Below are 19566 nucleotides of genomic sequence, written 5' to 3'. Positions count from 1 at the left end.
TATTGCGGCACTGAGTCACGGTCCTGGGCTCTGTACGCCGAGTGGCTCTCAGGTTCACCGTGTTCCTTAATTAGGACATGCCGGAAGAGAGCCGGTGTCCGTTGCTGTGCGCAGCCGAGTGACGGGGCAGGAAGGCAGGAGGGGACCGCGACGCAACAGCACACAGCCACGAATCCGTCCAGGGATATTGACAGGCACCACTAGACAGCAGAAATTCAGCCTACTGCGGATCAGAGGAGGGAGGTAAGATGTTTCCATGATGTGTTTTTTTTTTTTTCATACTGAATGTCAAGTTTAGATCATTTCGGGGTGGGGCGGAGGGATAAAGTCCTGCCGTGGGGGGGGGGTGTGCGTCTCTGCGCAGAAATCTCGAAAGAAAGTCATCTTTACCTGCTCCCTGTGCACGCTGCTTCCTTATATTTTCTCAGGAAATATAAGAGCATTGTTTGTTCTGCATTTGTAGCCGACACATCACGTCCTTCCTCTTGTTTGTCTTTTGGAGTAAAGGAGGTATTGTGGCGCGGACTGTGAAGCGTCAGATTTGAGGGGTGGTGAAAGTGCTGTCAGCATGCCAGTGCTGTGTCATGTTTTATTTTGGCGTGACGGTGTTCTTCTCTCCTTTGGCCCACGGGGGCCTGAGGAGCACCTGTAATGAACCTTTGTGAGTTTCAAACAACATATTAATGTTATAGGTAGGCTTTAGATTATGCAAAACCATCTCGCATATTTGTTAGCTGTTCAGGGGCTTTTAATTCATATTACATCTCCTCCATGTCTACTTAAAAGTTGAATTTAACACAATCTGAAGTAAAAGTTAAAGCTAATAATATTTAAAAATGAGCACACTGATACATTTCATGTGATTTGATCAGAAGTTCCTTGAGGTGAAACTGTTTGGTCCAACTACATTTTATGATATGAAAGACCCTATAAACTCATTCACACACCTGTTGTAAAAGGTCTTATTCAAACTCTCTGTCCTAATCATTAGGCCCATTACATGGATTTCATAGCTCTGTATTAATCACAATATATTAATTCAGATCATATGTAATTACTGTACCAGAAAAACAAAAATGTCTTTATTTCTTGAAAATGAAAAGTCAAATACCAACACCTTTACCAGTGTACACACTATTCTAACCAGTAAATATCTGCTCAACTTTTGCTTTATTCTTATTCTCCACATTGTTTTAGACTACAACACTGTACACACAGACCTACATTAATGTCTACAGTTAGGCCATAGCAGCAAAAGCCTGGCGCTGTTGCCCAATATAGCCTCAAAGATCAGATACCAGGCCGCAGGGTTCAGGAGAGACTTACAGGGTTGGGATGAAGTCATAATATCTTTCCATTGCAGGAGCATGTGTGCTTTCTCAGCTGTTAGTTTTGGTCCGGGGTCTTTACGTTGCAGACACTGTATGCTTAAAATTATAGAGATAAAAACATGCAACTTTTTTGTTTCTCTGATCTTTGTGCCACATACATGTATCACAGGCTAAACTCATGGCTGTTTATCATTAGGTTTTTATGGTGGGCTGAATGTATGAAGTCCATATGAAAAGCTAAAAGAGCATCATTGGCCACGTCTCTGCGTTGCCATAGAGAATTTGGCCAACTGATAATAGAAACAGTGCAGACGCTGGCAGTTAGTGTTTCATGGTTTTAAGAAGTTTGAGTTTGTAATTGAGAGACAGTGTTTAACTGAAGTATTTTGAACTTTAGCTAATATAGTGGCCTAATTGATTCTTTGCTCTCTCTGATATAAGTCTCCAACCAATGAGCAGAAATAAACAGTGTATTATATATTAATATGCTGATAAATTTCTCCTTTAACATTTACTTGTTTTGTCAATAAATGAAAACTGGGCATCAGTATTTGATCATTTTTGTATTAATACAAAATCTAAAGGTTTTGTTCACTTTAACCATCTAAACTTTGCTGACCATGAACTGATTGATTGATCGATTACATGTTTCTCCTCCAAAGAATATTACATTTTCACACAACCTTTAAAAAAAAAAAATTGAAATACCACTTTATAGTAAGGCACTATGCTATTACAAAAGGGTTTATAATGTGTAACACGTAGCTTTAAAAAGTATTACTGAAACACTTTCTAAAGCTTTATATATCAGTCATGAGGAATTCATAAAAACAACTTAATCCTGCTTAATGTTGTAAAAGTAAAAGGTGTCTTACTTGGGCAAACAGCATAAATTTGCCCAATAAATGTTTATAAGTTCTTAATAAATAAATTGCCACAATATTAAATTAAGTCTGCAGATGTTTATGTTAGCAAGATGTACTTTGGTCAGACGTTTCTTTCTTCTGCTATTTAATTTTTGTGAAATCTTGCTCATAAAAACGTTCCCTGAAATTTTGGAGTTATATTTGATGTTTTGGTTTGGTTGTATATATGTAGAACTATAACATGTCTCGATAGATTTACTTAATGCTTCATTTATTGCAATGTCCTGTAATCCCACATACAACAGGCCAACTAAAAATTAGCAAATAATCTCTTATAAAAAGTGGTACCAAAATATGAAATAACAACAAATTGATGATAACATTTGTACTTATTGATCAACCCTAAAAAAATAAATCTAATCCCGCTCAGTGTCAGTAAATGTCCCAGAGTTGTTGCACACATGTTGTCAACCTCCATCCATCCTCCAGGTTTCTGGTGTTGCCTCAGAGCTGTTGTGATCCACAGAGAAAACAGAAATAACATCTGAGTCCTGCAACAGACATGTGGCACTGCTGGGAGATTTCTCCAGAGAGATGACTTGATGACGCCCTTCAGGACATGTTTGCTGTTCATAGCACATAATTACAAGACATAATTTACACAAATTACAGACAGGGAGCAGAATTCAGTCTGCATAGCTGTCATATTAATGCTCCTGGTGTTTTTTTTTTTTTTTTTTTTAATAAATTACTTTGTGAAGCAAATAAAGCCATCTTTAGCTCACACCACTCGTGTTGCAGGTAGCAGGTGTCAGATTAGGAACTGTGTTACCTAGCAGTAGTTTGTGTAAACATGCAGTGGGCTGCTGGATTGAGTTCTTCCTCTGTTGACTAATACATATTGGAAAGAGGCCTGTGCTGCCTCATGGTGAGACATATGGCTGGTCTGTGTTAAAGGAGGAGACACAATGTGGTTTGTGTCTTATTCCCAAATGTATTTCAGTGGTGTTCAGTCACTGTTTATTCACTTTTAACACTGAGCTAATCTTTTCAAACTGCAGCAACAACCAGGGAGATCATCTGAAATGCTGGTATTAATTAAAAAAAATTACATATGGAATTCTTTTGGGATTTGTTGGATTATAAATATATATTTTGTCTGTGAAAATTCATATTTTTATGTTTTTTATTTCAGTTTCTTCACTTTTGGTCTTCATTATCTTAAAAAGAACGCATGTTTTCCTCTCATTCATATATGAAGATATTTTACATTTAAATATACTGAAGGGTTTCCTTCAGTGCCGCCACTGTTTTTTATTCTCTGACTTTCCTCTCAGCCCAGCACCAGTTTATGACCTCTTTTAACCCAATTATGTGACCTGCTCATATATTTATGGCCGATGTTGTGACTGTGGCAGAGATCCAGACAACTCAAACAGTGACAGTGTTCATATAAAACCAGCTGCACTGGCTACATTTAGCAGGGTGGGAAAGTTGAATAGTAAATCTGTCTGGGTTTGCAGATAGCCATGATCTCTGACCTCCCATTAGAAAGTGGGAAAACAAATCTGTTTAGCTCAGTGATACATAAAGTAAAACATCACCAAACAACACTAATGAATTGTCATACAATTTAAGATATCACAAAGCATTGATACTTTAAAAATCCTTGTGAATTCTAAGAAGGCATTCATGGTTTTGTTTCTAGATTTGTCACCATGGAAGGATTAATGCAGCGGCTGGAGAGAGTTGTAACTCGCCTAGAGAAGATGTCCATCACAATGCAGGCGTCCAGCGGCATGGCTAATGGGGACTGTGTGAACGGCATCGATGAAGGCAAGTCTGTGATTAAATATTGCAGAGCATTGGAAGTTGAACACAACATTTAGAACAATACAGTGAAAAAAAAACTTTATTCTGTTCTTGAGTTAAACAGGCATGTAGTACATTTAAGTCAAGTCGAGATTTCTCCGACTGTTTCCAGCTCTTTCTCAATGTGTGGAGGCCTTCGACGTGCTGCTGAGAGGTCCAGTGGTAGAGTACCTGAACAACAGCAAAGCTATCGGGAGCGAGGTGGAGAAACATGTAAGTCTTCACCCCAGACATTCAGAAAGTCGTTCCATTCCACACAAATGTGGGCCGATGAATAATGAGTGGCTTGTAGACACTGTCCGTGCATCAGCTGTTGGGGACAGATGTTGTCACAGCTGCTGCCGCAGCAATCTGCGGTTACAGTATAGCAGGTTTTTCAGTCTATTGTATGCTGCTAAGTAGCTATTAATCACGATTAAAGGGGGACGACACCAATTTTACACACCAAATTCAGACTACTCTTCATAAAGAGCACCACTCAGCCTATCTTTGATCTTTGGCTGCAACAGTTCTGACAATCCTTTCAAATTTGACTCTTGCAAGACCCTTTTATCCTAAAACATAAAGAGCCAATCCAAAGAGTCTCACTTTATCTCATTAAAACACATGTACCAGTTCAGATGTTCCTCCTGATTTTGGGAATCTTTGGTGTGAAATATTTTACACTCTTAAGTAATTTGAAATCTAACAGAATAGCTTGAAATTTTGGGAAACACACACATTCACTTTCTTGCTGACCACTCTGTGCTGTGAATTTGAAGTCAGATGCCAGTTAGTGTCGCTTATCACACAGACTATCCAAAGGCAACCATATCGCTAACAAATTACCACGTTCTATCTTCTTTGTTTAATCCGTACAAAACTGAAGCATTAAAACCTGCTACATTTTTACTGTATAGACATTCGACTGATATCAGTCTTCTCAGCTAACTCTTTTTAACAACAAGACGAGCTATTGCCTAATAAACATCTTGTAATCTTAAACCTGATATCTAATTATGAAACAGAATGCGAGCTCTCCATAATGACCCAACCTCCTCTCTAAAGGGAGCCCAGTTGAAGACAGTAGAGCCAGCACAAGTTTTCTTTCTCTGCCATCTCTTTGGACATACATTTGTAAACAAATAGGATTGTCCCACTCTAGATTCCACTTGGATAAGCATGGCTCTGGAAAACTGAAGGACATGTGCCTGTGGGAGGTCCATGGTCCAAAAGAAGGCAGGCAGTATGTGCATGTGTGTGTATGATAGTAAAGGTTTCCTGTCCTCTACATAGACAAGAATGAGAGCAAGATTGAACTTTGACCTTACATTCATTTATCAAACTGCAAATGGAGCACCTTTTCCTATTTGGTAATGACCCGTACTCCCACCAGGACTGTGAGTGTGTTTTATGGTAAGCCAGTTGGCAATAACAACTGTGTTTTGTCCTTGGGATGAATCCAAAACAGCAGAGAGGGCTCCAAAACAGAGAAGTAAAGCCAGTCAGAAAGAAATTTCACTGAAACGTAAAAATCACTTTTTCCTCTCTACCTTGAAAGATCGTTTCTATCTCCGTGTCCCCGTATCTGAATGAGGTGGAGGGGGAGTGTGTGAGTGAGAGACAGAGGTGGTTTCTTTAAGTTCGTAAAGCTCCTTTTATGGAAAAAGACTCCCTAGTGGTTCCCGTGGCCCGCAACAAGAGGTCTCAAACACACACAGCACATGGCTGGCTGGGACTAACCGTGTGTGTGTGTGTGTGTGTGTGTGTGTGTGTGTGTGTGTGTGTGTGCGTGTGCGTGTGCGTGTGTGCATGCGCGAGCGAGCAAGACTGCGTGTGCGTATCAAACAAGACAGATTCACTGGATAGTGTCTGAGAATGTCCAAACTTTTCTGTCCAAGCACTCACCATTGTCTATATTTAGAACACACAATATAGCAGCATGATGCCTATTACATTATATGGAATCAATCTCAACCTATCTGACTTTGCTCTTTGTGACTGACAGGCAGAGATGGTCAACAACGCCCTGCAGACTCAGAGAGCTTTCCTCAAGATGGCCACCACACACCAGGAACCTGCACAGGTACAACAGCAGAAAGTTGCTGTGGAAACCCGCTGAGGATGTGACAGTTGGGGTCACTGAGTCCGCCGCAACTGTTGGATTATGATTACAATCGAGTAAATGGGTTCTTACACTGAATGTTCAATGAGCTGTCAACTGTAACTGTATATGTTAAGACTGCCGGTTCAAATCTGACTTTTTGCATGTCAGAGTCCGATCGTCCTGCATTATATATTGCAAGTGATTAGATCCAATCCGTGTGTCCAGGTGACAATCTCATTTTTGGTCCTTTCCACATTGGTTGCCATAGTGAAATAGAAGAAGTTTGACATAAACGAGCCAGAATGGAGGGTAATGAAATGGGTTTGTTTATTTAGCACATGGCAATGTGGAGCCATGTACAAGTGGAGCAATTTGGAGGTGTTATTGAAATACTGAGACAGTGTCAGAGATGGAGGACGCCGCCTGCTCTGTTGTGTTTTATGCAGCTGTCACCACCGGTATCACTATCCAGAGAGGACTGAGGTCCTGACAGCCCAGCTGTGACTCCCTCCCCCACCAAGCATGTTTCCTGTATGTGTGATGTACATATGAAGCTTTTGTAGCATCAAAGATCGCAGACACAGTAAAAAACACCTGAAATCTGATCAGAGCAGCAGACAGAACTAAACAGATTTGCAAAAATGTGATTTAAAACATATTTTGAACCACATAAGAATGTGGTTTGATCTCACAATTTTTGGTTGTTCAGATTTACGAGATCAGATTACACTCATTTAAATGAGTTTTTGACTGACAGTCTGAAAATGGCCCCAGCTCTCCGCTGCATGCCAAATTAACGTAAACTATACTGTGTTAAGTGCGCCTAAACTTACTGGTCAACATGTTGTTAACAGTTAAGGTATCATTTATTGTCCCACTGCTGTCATTGTTGTTTACAATATGCTGTTTATTGTTTTTTCCAAAGTCGTCAGACAGTGATTGAAGTAATGTTCCCATGTGAATTGAAACTATCATTGTGATTGGCTGTTGCTAAGCCGGACTGAACATTTGCAGTAAATTGGAGTTGAGGGAACCACAGCACTGTTCTCATGACATTCAGATACAAATTAAATCAAATGTCTCTAAGTTGACGGCAGCCTAACAGAAAAATGAACTGCATCTGAGTCCTCTGTGTTGGTTCTCGTCCTCCCCTCCTGTGTTCCCCAGCGGGCCGGGCCGTTCACAGAGGGATTACTCTGCTCTTTGACCAAGAAAACGCTAATGCAACACATTCCCAACATGTTCACGTATAGAGAAAAGGGGGGTGGGAGAGAGAGCTGTGTGTCTATGTGTGAGAGAATCGATATGATATCATCCCATTGGCCTCCTGTTTGTGTTGTGTGTGTGTGTGTGTGTGTGTGTGTGTGTGTGTGTGTGTGTGTGTGTGTGTGTGTGTGTGTGTGTGTGTGTGTGTGTGTGTGTGTGTTACAGGGTCCACAGAGCCCACCAGGAAGTGATTACTCCCTATCTGTCAGGTCATTGGTTGAGAGATGGTGAAAAGAGCATTCAGTGATAGTCAGAAATGCAAACAAGGAAAGAGCGTGGCTTTTACAGCGGACTCACCCAGGAGAGGGCCGAGGGACAGAGAGGACAGAGATATGAGGGAAGAGGAGATGAAATTCAGCATCACTGGCTAAATTCAAAACAAAACAAGGAAAATGGGAGAGAAAAAAGGTTAATGAACTGACATAGACTCCCGTCCTTTTTCCAAAGCCGCCGTCCAACCAGGTGATGGCCATTGGTAGCTTCTTTCATCGGTCTTTATGAATGTGTGAAACGTGATACTTGGCTGGACTTTAAAGCAAATAATTCCAGTCTGGAGTTGTTACCTGGTAAAATCACAGAACTATAAAAAAAAAAAAATAGTTAAGACAATGCCAGACAGGCTTTGCATTGCTCAGCCACACACCTTGAAGTTGTAATTATGTTACATATAATATCTGTGTTATTATAATATAATTATATATCTATTTGTAATGGTCAACAACATTCATGTTTGTAGCAAGAAAAGCTTAAAGTGTAGCTTAGAGACTTGAAACAAAGTATTCATAACAGCAACTTGTCCTGGCAGTCATATGCCACATTCAGGTCGTATTTGGATGGACGAGAAGAGAAAGATCGACATGTTTAATGTACATTGACAATACAGCACTACATTCTTTAAATATGGCTGAACAACAGACATTGGTTGGAATGAGGTGTTCACCATTGTTTGACTATTTGGGCACTTCTGCATTAGTCTCACTTGTCGAAGCTACTAGTTCATCTTAAAATATGAAGGTCACTGTCTAAAACTCTGATTCTCAATAAGATTCGATCATAAAGCCGAGGCTAGTAGAATGCAGGTTATTGTAGCTTAAAAAGGCTGGGATATCAGTCCTATATGCAGGCAGCATGACCTAAAAACCTTTAAATGAACACACACACACACACACACACACACACACACACACACACACACACACATACATACACACACACACAATGATTTCTCAACAAAACACAGACACACAAGCCACCAGTACAAAACCATCTTCCAAAAAGCCTTCACAAACACTCACAACCTCACTCATTCATGTCTACAGTTTATAGTTTATTTGTAGTCCTCAGTACACATGTAGGAAAGTGTGTGTGGCTTTGAACATCCCCACCACACACACACACACACACACACACACACACACACACACACACACACACACACACACACACACACAGAGCTCACAAACTTCTGGCCTTTCTCTACGGCTCAGCCCTGTTGTACTCTTTGACTTTTTATGGGCATGTTCTATATTTGAGCCTGTTGTCAGTGTATGTGTGTGAGTGTGAGAGTGTGTGTGTGAGAGAGAGTTAGATAGCACGTTTACACAAAGAGAGAGAAGAGAGCCACAGAAAGTGGGCGTCTCTCTCTCATGTGACCTTGGGTTGGCCTGCTAACTCGTGTGTGATTGTCTGTGTTGCTGGTTCTGACTGTTCACACACACACATGGTGAACTTCCCCGGCGTTAAAAAAACCCTCCTACATCTGTTCTCACATTGTCGTGCCCCTCTCTCTACCTTTGATCCAGCGCTTGTATAGGAAGCCAAGGCCCGTGCTATTATAACACACTGAGCTCAGCCCATCAAATAATGTGAGCCAATGTTTTTTGATCCTTTTTGTCGGCTCGTTCTCTCTCCGTATTCAAGACTGTTAGTTCACAGCTCTGCTTCAGTTGACACTTTTACCAGTGTAATCACGCTGTATGTACACTTCATGTTGGCCTCCTGGTAAGACAAAAACTCAAGGTTCAGTAGGTGAATTTATTTCTACCTTTTGACAGAATCAACTTTTTCCCCATTTCCCACCGTGTCAGTGAATTGAATCACCAGTGAAATCAGCTTTAATGCAAAAAGCTAAGCATCTGATCAATAACAATAATGATTCAGTACACTGACAAGATGGCATGTTACTAGCCTATATGTACTAGCTATAAGCTATACGTACAAGTGCTTGGTGTACACAGTCTATGAAGGTATGTATTTTGTTTGGTTGTTGGTTTTTGTGATGGTTTGCCCAGAGAGAGTCAGAGCACAACTATTTCATTATATTTCTAAATAAACATGACAGTAAAGTTAATAATTCATTCGTTGGTGTACTGAGAACTTGGGAGAAAACAACAAAACTGGAAACAAATCCATATGTATATTTTGAATGCAACACACTACAAAATTTGCAGTGATGTAATTAATGAGGCAGTCAGAGCGTCTCACCAGCACATGAACCTTCTCGCAGCGGTTCAGCGTAACTCCACGATGTATGTACAAGCAATGTAGATGTATCTGTCCTCAGCAATGTAGCCACTTCTTTTTCCACAAAAGCTGTAATAGGTTATCAAAAATGTTTGTAGTTCCTTAGCTGACAAATATGAAAAAGCCACTCTGGCTCCCGTTTTGACATGATGCCAATATGATCATTTGCCATAAAGTTTAGCTTGCAGTGTTTTTTGGAATATGTATAAGTTTTCCTTTTTTAAGAAAGCCATCTCTGCACCTGCCAGTTATTCTGTCTCATATTACTGGCTTCTTCTTCACTGTGCTGCGTGATTGAGTAAGGGGAAGTCCACAGTCTGACATACAGACTTTGACTCACTCCATACAAGTCATACTTTCAGTGGGAGCTGCGATGATCACGTTATTGTTCTGCAGCAAGAGCTCAAACTAACACAGATCTATATTCATTTACATTTAATTTAGCTCTGCATATAATAACAATTGAATGTACTGTGCAAGTACTTTCATGCATATTTTTACCCTTTTATTTCTTCTCCACTGCTGCAGCGTAACAGTAGCAAAGAGGAGCGGGTTGTGGCCTAACAGTGGGTGACAGAAACAAAAGGTTGAGGGAAAAACAAAACATTCAACCTTTTATTTTGAAGTCTTTCTCATTTTTGATGCTGCACTGTCGCCTCACAGAAGATGCTTCTGGGCTTGAACTTGCAGGTCACCTGGGGCCTTTCTGCGGAGTTTGCATGTTCTGCTTGTGCCTAAGTGGGTTTTCTGCTGATGCTCCAGCCTCCCTCCACAGTCCAAAGACATGCGTTTTAATTGTCCATAGGTGTGAATGTGGCGACCTTTCCAGGGTATACCACCCAAAGTCTGCTGGAATAGGCTCCAGATAAATTTAGATAATGGATGGATTTCCCAAGTTGCGGCGAACACACAGTACCTGTTTACTGCCAGTGATGTCATGACAGTAATGACCAAAACTAGTATTTAGTTCTCATTCCAGCATTTGTCAACAAATTTAGGATTAGGTACGTCTACCTTTTAACTACATTCAAGAAAAGTCTGCCTTTTTATTTCAGTGGGTTTTTAGCCCGAGTGGCACTTTTGTTGCACTTTGTTTTGTTATATGTATTTAGCAGGGCAAATACATACTGAAAATAGAGATAACAGCTGAAGTCACACTTCACCCTCAAATCGAGCTTATTACCTTGAATCCTTCCCACACAGCAAACACAGTACATCCCCATTTACTGCAGTATCCATTTTGGAAATGGGAGACGTGTTGCTTCAAACAAAGACATTAGATGGACTTAGTGAGAATAAAAGCAGCTGCAAGAGCGGAGAAAGGGCCGTCTATCTCGGCTTATGGAGATCATGTGTGTTTGATTGGGGGAAGAATTTTTTGGAAAAAAAGTACTCCAGTTTTATTGTTCCTCTTCACACAAGCATAAAAATATGGAAGCTGATAGACGTCGATATTTTTTATATCAAGCATCATCTCGCCCTCACATCCATCCATGCTGTACTACAAAATGTGAAAAACCATACAGTACACGGCCAGTGATGCATCAGGTGTAGATCATTTAGAAAAACAACCACATTAGCTCAACTTGTCAATTTCAGCTACTTCAGTAACAGACCAGTGCTCTGCTCCTTGAACATCAGCTTCTCATCTGGATAAAGCCAAACTTTTCGTCTCAGCTCATTAACTGCAAATGTTTCACATAACATTCAGTTCGCTGCAAGAAAGCTGTAGCAGCAATTCACTAACTGTGTTGCTGTCTGAATTCTATGTGAGTCCAGGCGCATGTGGGTTCGGTAAACTGTAAACACTGGAGGAGCGGTATGCCTTACATGGCCAGAGGGATCTCCCCATGAACTGAGGAATGTTTGTAGGAACAGGGTAATGGGGAGGGGAGCTGAGAGCTGGGAGATGAGCTGAGATCTGGAAGTTCCAATGGAAAAAATCTACGGCTAATAAAATTAGATGTTGTCCAGTAGCTCAGTTAGGGAATTAAGTGGGTGACACTCAGGGTACCGGTGGACAGGGAAACAGAGCTCAGATTGTAAAATCAAGAGCATATGAAACATGTTCAAGAGACTCCTGTGTGTAAAAGAAGTTGTTATGTTTAATAGCGAAGGCATCCAGTTAGGTTTGCCAGCCATCAAGGCTACTTATGGTATTGATGTTCATGGATCTTCTCCTACTGCACCCATATCTCCCCCTTCCCTGCATCTTTGCATCCCATTGTTGCTGTGTTTTTTTTTTTTAATTTCTCCCTCCTGCTCCCGTAGACGGAGTTCCATGACCTGCTGAAGCCGATTTCAGATCACATCCAGGAGATCCAGAACTTCAGAGAACGAAACCGCGGCAGCTGCCTCTTCAACCACCTTTCAGCCGTCAGCGAGAGCATCCCTGCTCTGGGCTGGGTGGCCGTGGTAAGGCTGAAAAAAATGCTTTGAAATACAACGAGGATAACTAGCTTATTCAGAAGTGCGGGAACATAAGGAAGCACACATATAGACAGATTACAGATTCTCCTCATGATGAATAACTGACCTCAGTGTGTAAAATCAGTGGATTTGCCCTTTAATTTTTAACTGAATCTAGATGCTAACTAAATAAAAAAAACTTTGCCATCAGATAAACACAAATGATTATGAAAATTATGAGAAAATCAGGCCTCCGCTTGGAATTTAAACAGACCTTCAAAATAAAGATAGATAGTCCACATATAAATGAACTCAGCCTGCCATGTTTTTTTTTCCCTCCAACATGCAGTATTTATGTTTCCCATACAGTACCAAATCTGTTCTTCAGAGTTTTGGGATGAATATCATTTGGATTAAGATCAAAGTTTCTCCTCTTCAGGACTTAAAAAAAAAAATCTTTGAAGCTGGTTCTGGTCTGTGTTAGTTGCTGTCAGGAGGTCACTTTTCCTCATTTATCAAACACACTGAACTTAAACATTCAACATGTCTCATTACATTACTGCTTTTTACTCTCAAATGAAGACAAATCTGCCGTTAGACAGACGGTTTATACCTCTTTCACAGTGAGAGAGGTGTTTCTCATGAGGCTACATCTCTTCTGTCTCAGAGTCAGAAGCCAGGTCCCTATGTGAAGGAGATGAACGATGCTGCCACCTTCTACACCAACAGAGTGCTGAAGGACTACAAGGAAACGTAAGTAGGTCTGATAAAAAAAAAAAAAAAAAAAAAAAGGCACGATGAGACTTATTCTTGTGAGTGTGTGTAATTTGTTTAAACTTTTTATTTGCAGTTGGTAAATTAGAGACAGCACACAACAAAAGACAGGAAAAGAAGGTCATGCAATTAAGGTCCCTTGACCAGAATTGAGCTGAGCATATTGTAAATTTCAGTGTTTGATATGAGCCACCGAGACACACCAGGTAGCCTATATTAGGTCAGAATTCAAACCTTCGTAATTTAGAACATAAAAGTTTTCTTTTCTTAACCCTGACCAAAGTGCTTTTATTATGGTGCAAAACTTTTAAGTAGCCCAACCTATAAAATGACAGAGTGGGGGATTAGACTTTACATTAAAGGAATAGTTCTTGGATCTATCTTATTTCTTGGAAAATACACAATTTTGCTTTCTTTCTGAGAGTTAGGTAGAAAACTGTATGCCACTCTTGTGTTTTCAATGGTTAATATTTTATAATTAAGTTAAGTAAGTTAATATTTTATTGTAAGTCGCTTTGGATAAAAGCGTCAGCTAAATGAAATGTAATATTAAGACACAACCCGCAGCCAGTTAGGTTAGCTTTGCTCAAAGACTGAAACCAGAAGGAACAAGCTGTCCTGGCTCTGTGCAAGGTCAACAAAATATTCCCTCCGGCACCTTTAAAGCTCCTAAATTATTTCACTAATTGTTACAACAACCGAAGTGTGAAAAGGACACTGGAATTTTACAGGTGATTTTGTGCCGAACTATTTCTTGGCCAGGAGCAGTGACTTCCTTCAGCTTTGCCTGCCTGTCAACTTCACAGTGATGACTTCAGAGAGTATTTACTGTATCTATTTTATCGTCTAATATTTAGCAAGAAAAGAAATTAGTGTATTTGTAGTGTAGTTCACTTCAGCATCATTGCTGATTTTGTTGACATTGTTTTACCGCCAATCCATCCTCACTCTCAGGCCTCTGATCCCTCCTACCTTCCTCCTCCCTGTTTTTATCTCTGACTATCGTATCTTTGTCTCCCCCTCTCCCGCTCCCTCCCAGTGACAGACGTCATGTGGACTGGGTGTGCTCCTACCTGTCAATCTGGACTGAGATGCAGTCGTTCATCAAACAGCACCACACAACAGGACTGGTGTGGAGCAAAAGTGTGAGTACACAAACACAGTAACAAGCAGGTGGTTTTTTTTATTTTTTTATTAAACCGACCTAACTAAGTAGGTTTTTGGTATTTATGTTTAATGTTAAAGTCGCCCATCATCTCATACATGTGCCTGAAAACAAGACATCACTATAGCAGCTTGGCTGTTTTCATTCAGTTTCTGTTCGCAGGCCTTGATATTTTTATATCAGCTCAGATTAATCTCTACTTTTTACATACACTTCCATTTTTAGTTATGGAGCAGTCCGTTACATAAACTGCCGCAGGGAGCATAAATTAATGAATGAGCTTGTCCTCAGTGGCTGCTCACCGCAGTTCTCCATGCTGCTCACAAAACCTATGTCACTCCAACACACACACACACACACACACACTTCTGTTTATGGACATCTGCAGCTCTCACCCTCGGTAGATCCCAGAGATTACGATGCCTCGAAATCAAATCCTTGAACTCACACTTGACCTCTTTCTTTTGTTAGTTAGAAGGATTTTTTTTTTTTTTGTCTTTATTTACACAGAGAAAGCTGGTTGACTGCTTGTAGCATTTTGCCATCTAAAACAAACAGACATTTAGTCACAAAAACACACATTTTGAATAAGTCTTTCTTAAAGGAACAGTCGATCACATGCTCATTCGCACTCTATGAGGATCAATAAGACATGGCTTAGCTTAGTTTAGCATAGCACAAAGACTTGAAACAGGGGGAAACAGCCAGCCTGGCTTTCCCCAAAAGTAACTGCTCCCACTACTTCGATAGATGTACACAAGTGAAATAACATCTGTCGCAAAAGGTTGAATTCTTCCTTTAATGTGACATGATCAGATGAAAACCTAACTAATGCTCAACAACTGTGCTCACATGTGCGTCTTCTGTATGCAGAAACTTGAGAGCCTGCAGTGGCTGTGTTTGTCAGCTGTTGCCCCTGCTGTCAGACGACAGAGCTGATGTGTGTGTGTGAGTGTGTGAGGGACATAGCGTAAGTGAATTTACAAGGACGGGAGTGTGTTGTACTAACAGGTGGTCCTCAGGGTTTACTTGAATGGAGGTTTTCTTTACAGAAGGACCCCGACAAAGGGCCTGTGTACACACACAGCCTGTGCCGTAACCTAAACTGCAGGGCTGGTCCCTCTTCAACGCAGCCGTCATCTGCTGCTCAGATAAGGGTTCAGTGACAAGTTTAGACTCTGACGTGCTGACATAGGGACATACTGTATGTACACACACACACAGGCACACTAACAGTCACTTCCTATTGATTCAGGGACAAAAAATGAATACAAATTTCATGAAGCATGCCTGAAAGTAAAAACAAGGGATCAAATAGCTTCTACCAATCAGGAGTATTCAAGTGAATATCACAATTTTAACAGTTGGAGCTACCAAATATTTTTCCAGTTGTTCCTTCTGTGGGTCTATTGATAACCAGCCTCTGGCCTACCGAATGTTGAGTATTTTCTAGAGAAGGGAACTGAAAGGACTTTTGACCACAAAACACGTTAACACACATTTTTAGTTACTGTTTTCATTAATATCTCATTATCGATTCTTTGGTCTATATAATTTGTTGAAATTGCTTATTTTGTCTGGTCAACGTATTTCATTTAATGTCATATAATGTTACAAAGAGCTACAAATTCTCAGTTTTGGAAACAGGGACCAATTAATGTCTACTATTTAAAGGGAGTTTCGCTTGAGAAATGATACAAATAATTAATTGATTATCAAAATAGTTGCAGATCAATTTTCTGTCAGCGGAGTAAACGATTAATTAATTCAGCAATCGAAAATGTCTCTGATTGTTACTCTTATAGGAAGATTTCAGGAAAATGATTTCTAGTAATAGAAGTTACTTGTCAGTCAAAAAATTGGTAAAACATTTGATTTTTCTCCTGTTGAGTCTTTGTTTAAATACACAACTGCACAAACACACAAGACATGAACACAAACAGGTAGTCAGACAGTTTTACAACTATGCATGAACACACACACACACACACACACACACACACACACACACACACACACACTGGTTCTAATCCAGTGGTATGCACTGGGCTGTTTAGTGTAACAGGTCTGTATTGTTCAGCAATGATATGCACAACACATGTTGCTCCTGTCAAAGGTCAAGTCTCTGCTCTCAGAAGCACGTTAAGTGACCCTCTGAACTCCTGTGTGTGTGTGTGTGTGTGTGTGTGTGTGTGTGCGCGCCTCTCTCCACTTTAGTTTTACTGTACCAAGGTCATCAGTTAAACCAAAGCTGGTAATGACTGTATAGACACGCATTGTAGGCTAATTGTAGGCTAATAAATTTTCACAAATTTTTTTTATCAAAAATGATGAACAAAACGACATAATGTAGTAATCTTAAAAAACATGGAATAAGTTTGACCATTTCAAGATAATACAGTATATATATATAGATATAGAGTAAGACGGTTTGAACAACCTTAAAGTTACAAAAAGGGAAATTTAAGTATTTTTTGGCACTAAGAATAAAATGTTTCTATGTATATCTATACGTATTTTAACACACACCGTGAGCAAGAGTAAAACTAATTTCTTGTGCAATACTCTCCCTGCTGGAAATAATTATTACTACAGCTGTTATCCACAAAACATCTGTCACGTCTGTCTTTTCTCTCATGAAAAGCTCATAAACCCAAAGTACAGTGTTGCTATCTAAATGTTAATACCCTTAATTTCCTAGGGCCCCATCGCGCCTGCTTCTCTCCTTGAATCCCCGCCACCCCTGAGTGCTCCCTGTCCACCGCCTCCTCCTCCTCCTCCCCCTGGCCCTCCTCCTGTCTTCAGCGATGACGACTCCAAGCCTCAGGCGGACAGTGCAGCAGCCCAGCACTCTGCACTATTCTCCCAACTCAACCAGGGCATGGACATCACTAAAGGTGATAAAGAGCAGAGGACATTGTCCCCTTAGGTTTACTTTTTAATTAGTAGGTTGATTGTTGGGGATTTAAAAATTAATGAGGTGGATGGGGTACTGCTGAGGTCGGCTCATTTCCTAACAGCATTACTTTGACCCTGTATGTGCACACCTAACTCACTTCCTATCTGTAGGTCTGAAGCATGTCTCAGACGACCGGAAAACCCATAAGAACCCCAACCTACGCTCTCAAGCATCACCGACCAAAAGCAAGAATCCCGGATCTGTGAACTCACCCCGAGCTGCTGTCCAGAAAAGACCCCCTCTGCTGGAGCTGGAGGGAAAGAAATGGAGGGTGGTACGTGTAATGTTTACTTCCCTTTTAGCAGACCTTTTGACTTGCCTTAGTAACTAAATTAAACCTGTGATCTTAGTGAATTTTCAGGGTGAATTATCTGAACGTTATTATCCATCCATCCTGTTCCCATTCATACACCACATACATTTATTTTATCTGCCAGTCAAACTTTAAATGCGGGTCAGCCTATCTGTGTCACAGATTATTGTTTGAATCTGTTTCTTTGTTGTTGCAGGAACACTTTGAGCAGAAACACGACCTGGTGATCGAGGAGACGGAGCTAAAGCAGGTGGTGTACGTCTTTAGCTGTAACAACTCCACCCTGCAGGTTAAGGGAAAAATTAACTCCATCATCATAGGTGAGCTGCCAGCAAAACGGATGTTTTAGGATCAAATTCATAGTTTCTGATGATAATGTTCCTCATCCGGATTGTGTTCACTCTCCTCAGACAACTGTAAGAAGCTGGGTTTGGTTTTTGAGAACGTCGTTGGGATTGTGGAGGTCATCAACTCTAAATCCATTCAGTTACAGGTGAGCAAGTGCAGTTGTATTTAGAAAAAGATGATGTATGTATTTACAGGGTCCAGATGCCTGTTGTGGCTCCCCTTCCTCCATTTTACTACTAACAGTGTTCACCGTGTAGCCAGCAAGTTCCAAATATAAATAGTTTCATTGTTTGTTGCACTAGTGCAAATTTTGCCACAAGCACCTGCCTGTAATTGTGTCATGTCTCTTTGCAGGTGTTGGGGACAGTGCCCACCATGTCCATCAACAAGACAGAAGGCTGCCAGGTCTACCTGAGTAAGGACTCCCTCAACTGTGACATCGTCAGTGCCAAGAGCTCTGAGATGAACATCATGGTACCAGAGGGAGAAGACGATTATGTGAGTGCCCCAGATATAAAGTACTGTAACGGAGGAGAAAGAGACACTGAGATAAAGGTTCATTGTGTAGGATTTAAATGGCTCTATTGGCAGAAATGGAATAGAATATTCCTAATTATATTTCCATTTGTGTATAATCACCTGAAACTAACCTTTGTGTTTTGTGGCCAGCCAGGCACATGTTTAGACATGTTTAGTAGGGAAGATTGAGACAATCTACAACCTCACCACTGGATGCCAGTAAATCCTGCACACTGCTCCTTTAAATCTCCCTGTGTCAAAGTGTGATCATAAGCTGTTAATTAGACATTTTGAGTAGTCCATGTGAGCCACTCTTAGTTTCCAGCTGCACTCACAGTGATCATACTGTTTTATTTATTTTACAGAGGGAGTTCCCAGTTCCAGAGCAGTTCAAGACAGTTTGGGACGGCTCCAAACTGGTGACAGAGCCCACGGAGATCGCAGGCTGATTGCTACTTTGTCATCACCGCCACCGACACAGCAATAGACACACATACTGATCCGTCCATCTAACGGCGTCATTCAGAAATACAAAAGGGAATTTATCAGTCAATAGCCATTGTTGAGTTTCACAATATGAGCACATTTTAGACCACGACTTCAACAAATTATTTTACAGGAAACTAAAAATTACCCAATATTCATATTCATATAGAGCACGCAGCAGACAAGTCTGTGTGGTATATTTTCTTTCTTGTGTATAGTGCATGGCTGTAATGTAGTAATGTTTCACTTAGCGAGTGAAGCATATCTAGTATTTTTCTGTCGTGATCTTGCTAGTGTAAAATACTGTAGTAATAGTATCATAAATCAGCTCAGAAGAATGTAAAAGGGTCAGATGTGCTGCAGCAGACATTAAATCCACTGATTCGTATAATTAAACACCTGGCAACTAATTTCTTGTGTGTCCTAATATATAATCAGTAGTCTGGTAACTTCACAATCAATCACTTGCCATCTCTATAGCGAGTGTATATCACTCTGCTTTGTACTTAGACATAGAATATAGCACCAGCATAGGGCAGATAATAAAAAAAAAACTACACTTAATATTTTTCAAAAACTTTAATTTCCATGAAAACAATTTGATGTAATTCTGTGTCCTTTTTCAAATAAAGTCAAAACCTCTCAGTTC

At 40.4% G+C, this 19566-nt stretch overlaps 1 protein-coding gene across 1 annotated transcript; it reads left to right on the top strand.

Annotated features, from left to right (window-relative positions):
• cap2 (cyclase associated actin cytoskeleton regulatory protein 2) lies at positions 1-19562 on the top strand. The gene is made up of 13 exons (XM_069176431.1): positions 1-243; positions 3906-4033; positions 4182-4282; positions 6057-6134; positions 12216-12359; positions 13021-13106; positions 14167-14272; positions 16994-17189; positions 17362-17525; positions 17761-17884; positions 17975-18057; positions 18267-18410; positions 18797-19562. The coding sequence occupies exons 2-13, from the start codon at positions 3916-3918 to the stop codon at positions 18878-18880; spliced, it is 1428 nt and encodes a 475-aa protein (XP_069032532.1). The 5' UTR covers positions 1-243; positions 3906-3915; the 3' UTR covers positions 18881-19562.
• Positions 19563-19566: the final 4 nt, after the last annotated feature.

The sequence above is a fragment of the Embiotoca jacksoni genome, unplaced genomic scaffold (genome assembly GCF_022577435.1).
Source record: "Embiotoca jacksoni isolate LCO1_2020_lvr unplaced genomic scaffold, fEmbJac1.0.p SCAF_7, whole genome shotgun sequence".
NCBI lineage: Eukaryota > Metazoa > Chordata > Actinopteri > Embiotocidae > Embiotoca > Embiotoca jacksoni.
The sequence above is the reverse complement of the archived record's forward strand: the minus strand, read 5'-3'. Positions and strand labels throughout refer to the sequence as shown.